Source organism: Carassius auratus, unplaced genomic scaffold (assembly GCF_003368295.1).
Source record: "Carassius auratus strain Wakin unplaced genomic scaffold, ASM336829v1 scaf_tig00214315, whole genome shotgun sequence".
NCBI classification, from domain to species: domain Eukaryota; kingdom Metazoa; phylum Chordata; class Actinopteri; order Cypriniformes; family Cyprinidae; genus Carassius; species Carassius auratus.
In genome coordinates, this window is record NW_020527609.1 from 17,079 (window position 1) to 27,534 (window position 10,456).

At 36.4% G+C, this 10,456-nt stretch overlaps 1 protein-coding gene across 1 annotated transcript; it reads left to right on the top strand.

The window, feature by feature from the left end:
• The first annotated feature begins 421 nt into the window (after positions 1-421).
• Positions 422-8,235, top strand: LOC113091804 (BTB/POZ domain-containing protein KCTD6-like). Its single transcript, XM_026257430.1, has 3 exons — positions 422-646; positions 996-1,105; positions 7,377-8,235. The coding sequence occupies exons 2-3, from the start codon at positions 1,079-1,081 to the stop codon at positions 8,061-8,063; spliced, it is 714 nt and encodes a 237-aa protein (XP_026113215.1). The 5' UTR covers positions 422-646; positions 996-1,078; the 3' UTR covers positions 8,064-8,235.
• The last annotated feature ends 2,221 nt before the right edge of the window (positions 8,236-10,456 follow it).

Here is a 10,456-nt window from a genome sequence, read left to right on the forward strand (position 1 = left end):
AAAAAGTTGATTATCATTTCCACAGAAATGTAATGGTTTATATCTAATTTACTCAAAACCAATTTAGATCTTAAAAGTGTAACCATATATATATATATATATATATATATATATATATATATATATATATATATATATATATATATATATATATATAATTATTATATTATTATTATTTATTATAGTGAAATACTGGAACAAATCTGGCAAAGGAAATATTTATAAATATGTTACACTTAGTCATAATCATAATAAACTTCTCCAGTATAAATTCTGCAGATTTATGTGTTTTGGGTGACCGTTATAGATTTAAACAGGGCGGGTATTTGTGTAATGGGCGTGGCTTGTGTCGTGGGTGTGTCATTTCCGCTCATCCCACACTGATGTCCCTCTCATCCGTCCTCCTCTGTGTGAATAAACAAATAGAGCTATTTTGCAGCCTTTACTCAATCAAACGAGTCTCTTTTGAACATAAGGCTTTCAATATTTACTTCTATTTTGAAAAAGTAACGAAAAGCCCCTAAACTATCCCTGTTTATTTCCCCTATCCTCCATAATCCAGATGCTAAACGAGAAGAAACAACTGAAGTCCATCGGACGAGGAGCAGAGACTAAAATCCCTGAGATTTAACGTATTTGCAACGAGGTAACGTAAATATAAGCAATCCGTTTTTATTCGCATTAAGCGATAAATTGTTGTTTACGCACGTTGTGTTGATTAAGACGTCACGCAGCGGCTATAAATTATGCGCGTGGTGCATCATCTTTTAATCATCATTAATTTCATCCGTATAGATTGCTGCTTTCCGTAGCTAGTTATGTTTAATGTTTTTCTATTTGAGACGTTGTAAAAATCTGTGCTGGGATGCTGGGAAATCCTTAGGTGTCCTTCACGTGCGTCATTCATTTCACGATTCTAATGTTTCCACGGTGATTTCATCACAACTACTCTTGAATGTCGTCTATACTGTAAAGTATTGTGTATATTTCTTTAGTTTGCTGCAGGTGAAGTGTTTCTACCCCAAAAAGGCTGCTGCGAGCGTCATTCATTGCATCATTGAAAAGGACCATTGGCCACATGGAGAATGGAGACTGGGCACACATGGTAAATATATAAACGGATGGAATAAAGCAGCGGTTCTCAACCCAAACCGTGTCGAAATTGTTTACTGTATAAATACAAACAGAATCATGAGCAAAAATATATATAGGTCACACTTTATTTTATGGTCCAATTCTCGCTATTAACAAACCATTAACTATGATTTTGCCTCAATAAATTCCCAATTTGCTGCTTATTAATAGTTAGTAATGTAGTTATTAAGTTTGGGTTTGGGGTAGGATTATGAATGTAGAATACAGTCATGCATAATAATTACTTTATAAGTACTAATAAACAACCTATGTGTTAATAATAGACATGCTAATAAGCAATTAGGTAATAGTGAGAATAGTGAGTGTTACCATATATATATATATATATATATATATATATATATATATATATATATATATATATGGAAGTATTACAAGAAAACAAATTATTTTGTTGGTTTCTGGAGTGTTGCTAGGTGTTGGTTAGGGTATTACTAGTCTCAGCCTCAGACGTCACGGCCACAAACAGTTGGCTAAACGTCTGATGAATAGTTTTGAAATCGTTATTGGATTGGTTGAATTCTACAGGATTTTCGTGAGATGTGTTTGCCGCGTTCTTTAATGTTCTGTCTGGAAAGCAAAGATACCGTGGCGCCAAAACCCACGGCGAAAGTAGAAAGCCGTTATGTTTACAACTGTGACGAACAGCAGTATCAACTAAACGCTGGATTTTCAAAAGTATGTTAAATATTTAAAGTCTGCGGCATATAATCTTTAAAATACGTCCGAGAGTTTTTCACACCAGTCTGCTATTGTGGCAACATTTCCATGCTGCGGAACTTGATGATGAACAAACGAACTGTGATTAGTTGTTGGACATGCCGGTTAAACAGCCTCATGGGTGGGCCTTGGCCAATGAAAGCTGTCATGAATTCCTGAGCTTCAGCTTGAAGGCCTGGCTACGCAAGAATAGGGTATTACTAAATAATTGCTCCCTGCCTTCCAGTAAACCCCCCATGTCTTTATGATATTCTAGTGCAAGTATTCACAAATATTTTTGTCAACTGACCCCTTTTGATATAAAATATTAATGTGATATATTTTAAGTTAATATCTCAATAATTTAACATCACATTTGCATGTTCACAGTTATCTAAGGGCGGGCATATACTGTACGATTTTCATCCGATTTTGAGCCGAATTCTGACTCGTGCGACTCTTTTTTGGGTCGGTCCAATTTTCAGCATTTTCGTGCGTCGTTTGTCGTGCAATGTTCGTGCAGTGTACAAGGGGAAATGAGAGGCGATTAACCTCTCCCGACCGGCAATCGGTTGGTCGGATGGATTTCTGACATGTCAGAAATTTTGGTCGCCTCTCGTGAGGTATTGCACTGTTGAAGAAGGGCTACGAACCGTTTTCTGCGTGTCCCTCACTGCGAGTGCGCGAAACCATGGTGAGACGGCGTGTAGTGTGGACTGAAGTGATGGAAAACGTGTGGAGTTATGTCAAAGAAAGAAAAAAAAGAGGGCAGAAAACACCTGCTTACCTCCAGTTCACGTTGCAAAATGTATAAACCATATTGGCCACGGCCTCCGAGCCACCTGCGCGTCTAGATATGCCTATGGCTCTTTTTTTTTTTTTTTTGACGTTTCAGCACACAGAATTGTGCATATCACCAAAGCAGTGCGTTTATCCCAGGAAATCATGTTTATTCAGAAACCGCCAACAAACATCCAGGTTCTGAGGGATCCTACGTGTTGATTCGGTTGATTCCTCATGTATAGTGTGAGCAGTCAAATCGCAACTCGACGATCGGACCGTACAGTGAGCGCATAAAAATCGTGAGCTTTGACTTTACATGGCAAGCGATCTACTCGTACAGTGTGAGTTGGTACCTTGCCGAAATCGCACAGTGTATGCCCGCCTTAAGTTGATTAATGGCTGTGCAGTTGCTAGAGTGTTTTGTGTGGTTTCTAGGGTGTTGCTAGACCAGGGTTGTCCAGACTCTGTCCTTGAGGGCCGGTGCCCTGCAGAGTTTAGCTTCAAACCTAATTAAACACACCTGATGCAGCTAATCAAGGTCTTACTAGGCATACTAAAAACTCCCAGGCAGGTGTATTGAGATTGAGTTGGAGCTGAACTCTGCAGGACAACAGCCCTCCAGGACCGAGTCTGGACACCCTCGTTCTAGGCTGTCGATAGTTTTCAACATATTAGCTCATCTCACACAGTAATACTAGAATATTGCCATAAAGTTACCTGAACCACTTTATTGGTAAATACAAAAATGCACTGTTCACACAGCCAACAACGTTCTGTCTTATTACCGGTAAAGCACCATTCAGACATCCATTTAAAAACACTGGTAAATTCTGTGACATCCTTAACCAGACAAATTACCTCTAAATGGCAGTGTTGTGTGTGTAAACATGGAGGGGTACACACAGTCAACATTTTTGATGTTTTAATTTTTGTGCCAAACATTCATGCAGCACTTTTGGCCCAAAGACATCGTTCAAACTGAACTACACAGTGCGGAGTAAATGTGTCATCTGCATCAGAATGTTATGATTGGCCCAGAGTAGACATCCTACGTCGCATTTTGAACTTGTACATGCACATATACCGGTAATCTTCATTATGCATTCACACACAAATAATTTAGGTAATTTACTGGTAATGTTACAACTTCCATTACTGATAAATTGTTGGAAAGGAATTTACCAATATTTCTGAAAAGTTACTGTTCACACATGGTCTCGTTATGGTACTTTACCGGTAAAGACTTTATGTGTGAAAGGGGCTTTTGTTAAACAGGTGCCAGGGTGTTCTGGGTAGTTAACTAGGAAGTTACTGAACAGTTGCTTGTCACTTTAAGAACAGGACCTTCAATAATTCAAAGAGGATATGAAAACAAGCTTGAAGAGTCAGCCATTTTGTCTTAAGCTAATGGTTCAATTTGTCTGAGAGTTACACGATGTTTGAAAACCCGTCATGTGACATTTACCATACTACTGATGTGAAGCTCAGTATATCATATTTGAGTTACCATAGAAACTAATATTCTAATATAACTAAGATATTTTAAGTGCTGCTGAAAGCAGCAAATGTTGTTTTCCAGGCATCTGTGGCCATCTAGCATTGCTAGAAAAAACAAGTTGGTTGACGTTTTGCTCGGTGCAGCTTTGTTTTGATGGTCCAACAACTGGAACAGCCCTGAATCAATGGATCTGTGGGGTAACTTGTTCTAGTCTAAAAAAATCACATTCAATGCTTTGTACATCAAATATTTATGTTCTTGGGGGTTGAAGATAGATACAGTTACTCGTTGTTTATGTTGATTGCGTAGCTCAGCGTTTCTCAATTCCAGTCCTTGCAACCTCCAAACGCACATTTAGTATGTTTCTCTTATCACGTATGGCAATTGTTCTATTTGATCGTAAGTGACCTGTGAAGTGGTCACAGAATATTCTGTCATGATTCCAGTTCGAAAAAAGTGTATATGTTCCATTCCAAAAGGCATTAAAGTTTGCAAGACTTGAATTAAAATTGTATTTATTTAGCTGTTGATCCAGTTTCCTGCAGAGTTTAGTTCCGACAGCTGCGCGGTTCACGTGAAATAACATCGACTGGCTTAGCTGTTGGTAGGCAGTCGCTAGGGTGTTGTGGGTAGTTGCTAGGACATTATTAAATGGTTGCTTACCACCTTAAGAACACGGCCTCTAAAGACTCAAAATAAAATGAAAACAAGCTTGGAGGGTAAGCCATTTTGTCCTATCCCATTGGTCCATTTTGTCTGAGAACAAGGTTTTATGAAGAACATGGCTGAATTCCAAACTCATGTGGTGATTTAATCCATACCTCCTGAAGCTTAGGCCCTGTTTACACTATTGCGTTTTCATTTTTAACTCCTTAAGTGTCACTGGCCCACCGGTGGGCCCAAAGCCATTGCATATTTAAAACCGTAATATTCTATACTAAACCTAAACTAATCTTGACAAACTATATATCATTGGAGACCTTAGAGGTTGTATTTTTTATATTTGACCACTGTTTTATATTTAAAATTATGTAGTGACAGTAATTCATAAATTTGTGACAAGAAAATTTAGCAAAATAAAAAAAGTAGTTGCCTTTTGTTACAAAAAGCTGATACATACATATACAATCACGAAAGTATATATTTCTTATATTTTTTTGGCTGCCAATAATTCAGACAAAACATCTTTTCTAGTTTTTATAAAAAAATTTGAGAATAAATTGAATATGTATATTTGTATATCTATGATTGATGTTGCAAGTATTCAGTAAAAAATTTAATGAATATCAATTTCATGTATGATCATAATATGATGTGATAATATGATCATGATCATGTATGAAGTTTCTGTAACAACACTCTAGTAGCTATGTTTGATTAAAAAATCATTTACAACCTATCTAGAAAGTTTTATTGCTGTTTGAATAAAAAAAATCAAATCAGTCGTCCATTACAATTCATACAAGGATTATGACTAGTACCTAGTGGACATTGTTGGTATAGCAACTAAAAATAACACAGAAACCTCATTTTTTGTGATATCAATGTCAAATTTGGAACACAACTTCTTTAGATTTTAGGCTTTTCATTTGACATGAAATTAAATTCAACACATACTTTTTTTTTTTTTTTTTTATAAAATATAAATAAATATTAAATTATTATTTTTTATTACAACAAACTTAAACACCTATAACTTTTTTATTTTACATTTTATTCAACTTCTTTCACATGTACAAGAAACTTCCAAGTGTGTTTTTAAAAACGAGCCCAAAATTAGGTTCATATTCCAAACCGTTCCAGAATTACATTAATTTGAATCTGGACATGCCCTTTTCAGCTCTACCCCCAAAAAGGGGGGGTGACACTTAAGGGGTTAAAATGTTGATCCTCATTTACAATGGTGTTTTCACTGTGTTTCAGAAACAATCTCTGTCCATATTACAGAACCTTGCATGTCGCATATCACATGATCATGACATTCATGCATACTGGGCACGCGTGTAAAAGTGTAAACAGGAAGCTGGTTGCTAGTCACTGGCAGGTACTCAGTGGGCATGATGTTATTGTTTACATGGTCGTCAAAGATACACAGAGCAATCTTTTTAAAAAAAATCTCAGTTTGGTCTGTTTATACTGAAATGCTAACCCAGAGTTTTCAAACTATTATTATTTAGTACAAAAATGCACTAGTGTAAATGTAGCCTTAAGCCTTGTTCAGACTGTCAGCCCAAATCAGATTTTTGTGCATATTTAGATGGTCTGAACAGCAACAAACTACATGAAATAAAAATTTTGCAAATCTGTTTTAAAGTGCATTTATATGTGGTTTGGAATCCTTCTCAAATCTCATTCCTGGAAATCTGTTTCAGTCTGACCAGTCAATCGGATATAGCGATCAGGTTGGTCAGGCCACGTAAAAAAAACACATTAGAAGCTTTTGTAGAAAACATGCTTGTGTTGTTGCGAAGTGCAAGTCAAGCAGAAAAATTAAATATACTGCTAGTATTTGGTTCTCTTTGAGTTTGGAAACCCAACGGAGACGGCAACAAAGAATAAAGTCACACATTCCAGCTTCCTGCATTTCTGCCAATGCCTCAAAAAGCGAAATATAATACACGGTGACATCAAAATGTTGTCATATCGCAAGACAATTTGTTTTGCAAATTGTATTGGTGTTATTGTTTTTAGCATAGGGATAACAATGCAATATCATTGCCATAGAAACCAATGCACATTCCGTAAAACGAAAGAGCACATCTGGACACACAAATATGATATGAACAGTTCAGATACACTGTTTGGACAGTCAGATACACTGTTTGGACAGTCAGTCATCTAGATTGGGTTCCAATTGGATATGCACAAAATTGGCATTAGGCTGACAGTCTGAATGAGGCTTTAGTTTACATACTAGAGTTTCCATAGAAATCAATCTTATTAAGGGTTTTGAAAGCAGCAAATGTTGTTTTTGAGGCTGGACCCCAACAAATCTTCCATGGTCAAACAGTTCACTAGAAAAAACAAACGGTTTTAAGTTCTGCTGGGAAACAATGTAAGTTTGAAGGCTCAGGAACAAGAACAACACCAAATCAATGGATCTTTGTGGCAATTTATACCAGTCTAAAGTGGTCTTTTCAGCAGTAATCTGTTGAGTGTTTGTAGCATCAGTACAAGCACCTTCTTGACATTGTCAGCAAGAACAAAATGCATGAAATGTTTATGTTCTTCTTTGTTGTAGATGATGGATACGGTTACCCTAAATGTTGGTGGCCATTTGTACACCACATCGCTTTCCACCCTCCAACGTTATCCGGACTCAATGTTGGGTGCCATGTTTCGTGGTGATTTTCCCACCACACGAGATGCCCAGGGCAACTATTTCATAGATCGAGATGGTCCTCTATTCCGTTACATCTTGAACTTTTTACGAACCTCGAAACTGACGCTTCCATGTGACTTCAAAGAAACAGAGCTCCTTCGGAAGGAAGCAGACTTTTATCAGATCGAGCCCTTGATCCATTGTTTAGGAGACACCAAACCTCTTTATCCATTGGACACATTTGAGCAAGTGGTAGAACTTTCAAGTATTCGTAAGCTGTCCAAGTACTCAAACCCGGTGGCAGTCATTATCACCCAACTCACTATCACCACCAAAGTTCACGCGCTACTTGAAGGCATCTCCAACAACTTCACCAGATGGAATAAACACATGATGGACACCAGAGACTTTCAAGTGTCTTTTACCTTTGGACCATGTGACTACCACCAAGAGGTTTCCCTTCGGGTGCATCTGGTGGAGTACATCTCCAAGCAAGGCTTCACAATTCGCAACACGCGGGTGCATCACATGAGTGAACGTGCCAATGAGAACACGGTAGAACATCACTGGACATTTTGTAGAGTTGCGCAAAAGGTTGAAGACTGATTGATGCTGCAGTCATGTCTGAATATAAAAATATTTATTGGTAAAATTCAAAGAAATTTGAGCAATTACGAGTTTAACAAAGATATGAGTGATTTTTAATAGTTGCAAACTCATAATTAAGGTAATTCTGAAATTACCTGTACACACCACATCTCCACTGCAGGTCCGTTTGAGGCAGCCAGTAATAAAAATGCACAATGATAATGTTTTTTGTTGTATTTGGGTGAACTTGTCCTACTGAGTTTTATGCATCTTCTCACCCACTTCAGATGTTTATAGACAAAGGGAAACTGAACAATTTCTAGAACTACTATATACCTCATATACCTGGAAAAAGTGACCCAATATTTTCTTAATTTCCAAATCCATATATGCAACCTAAATCTGCATATATCTGAAATGTTAATATGTAATGCATCAGTGTTTAATATACAGTATTCAGTTGTATTTATAGTATGTCTGCAGATATTTTGTCCTGTGATTGAGTCCTTCAACTGTAAATGGTTTGCATGATTCTGTGGTATCTGCACTATTGTTGATTCAGTATTATTTCCCCTTTGATATATCTGAAAATGATGTAATTCGCATGATGCTCAATGTTTTGTTGCCAAAAGCTTTGAGCAAAACAATACCTCTTATGACCAGCTTTTAGACCAGACCAAATTTTGGAGTTGATGTCACATTTAAAATACAGTTTAGTCTCAAAATGCATGTAAGACTCAGGTTAGCATCTTTAAAGCTGAGAACATCCATTAAAATGTAAGAATTCATTCGTGTGTATAATGAATTTTGACCTAAACATTAAAAACAAGCGTTTCATCATACTTTATCATACTTTGTTTTTATTTGGTTGTAGACATTTTTGAATAACATTTGACTGGAAGAACACTTAGTTTTATTAATGGAATTAATTTAAATGATTATTCTAATGGAATTTTTTGTGCCACTCTTTCAAATGCAATAATTGAATAAATAATAACTGTATTATCTAAATATATTTTATTTTGCTTATATATATATATATATATATATATATATATATATATATATATATATATATATATATATATAAATAATTTTTATTTTTATTTTATTTTTTGTGGGGAAGGGGGATTGCCTTAATCATCTTGTCTATTGAGCATGACATTTAAGATAATGGAAATGGGAGATCTAATATATGTATAATTTATTTTTAGTGTATTTGTCACAATCTTGAATTTACATCTAAGCATCTATAAACATATTTATTTTTTTGTGAACATGGCATTTAAAGAGGCAGTATGTATTTCTTTGCCACCAGTGACGCCAAATTTAATTTCAGTCCATTTGTTTAAGTGGTGTTGCATAGCAACAATAACCCAACCAATGGTGTAAGTTCGGAGTGAGGGATGTATTTCTGATCAATGATAAATATGGAAATTTGTTTCAATTATCTTTTTATGCAATACAGCAGTTTTAGCATTTAAAAATACCAACCGTATCAGTATTTAAAGAATTTTGGTTACTAACCACTAAATGGGACGTGACTCATTAGTCATGTTTCCCCTTTCATTAATCATAAAAAAACCTTGTACAATGGCCATTAGCATCAGTATTCACCAATACTAGATTAACTAGCATGGCCTATTTTGACTGACAGCTATATCATATTTATTTTAGCTAGCATTGTGGTTTTATTAATGATTTACTCAGGATATGTGCTGCTGCCACAAATCTAAAAGTGATGTCTATCAGTAATGTGTGCATGCAGGTGTGCTAGTTCTATTTTGGTGTTCTCTAATATATTGTGTCTATGTTGAAGCAGTTTGTTTTTTTCTGAAGAAAAGGTAAGTGGTGTTTACTCATGTAAAAGTCACCGGGTTTTATGCTAGGGTGGTTGCCATGGAGTTGCAACGTTTTTGTTTTTAGCACTTTACTGTGCAGTTGCTAGGGTGCTCTGTGTGGTTGCTAGGCGGTTTCTCACTATCCTCTGTAAAACTATCCTCTTCCACTATTCTCTTTTCATCTTTGGCCTAGCTGGTCTTAATTAAGGAAATTGGCAGGACACCTCAACAAACAGCATGATTAGAATAATCCAGTTACTGAATGTTGTGCACCCCACCAGTGATGACTTTCTGCCATTACTGGGCAAGCTAAATGGCCAAGGTTGAGCTGGTTAGCATGGTAGCATCAGCTCCTGCTGGTAGATGCTGCAACTACACCAACTGCCTGCAAAAGGAGCAAAGAAAGCTAATGCTAAGGTGCTAATGCTTCCTTAGAGATACAGTATCATGTTCATTACAACTCAGCGAATACTATAATATCCCATGTACAATTAAATGTGTTTCGTTTTGTTCACTTGTGTATATTATTTAAGCTTTCTTCATTGCAGAGCATGTCCTGTGTTGACTGGC

Bases quoted from the DNA above. Each gene is read 5' to 3' on its own strand.
- LOC113091804 (XM_026257430.1), top strand. From the start codon at position 1,079: ATGGAGAATGGAGACTGGGCACACATG. The intron at 1,106-7,376 runs GTAAATATATAA...TCTTTGTTGTAG, and splicing joins ATGGAGACTGGGCACACATG to ATGATGGATACGGTTACCCT.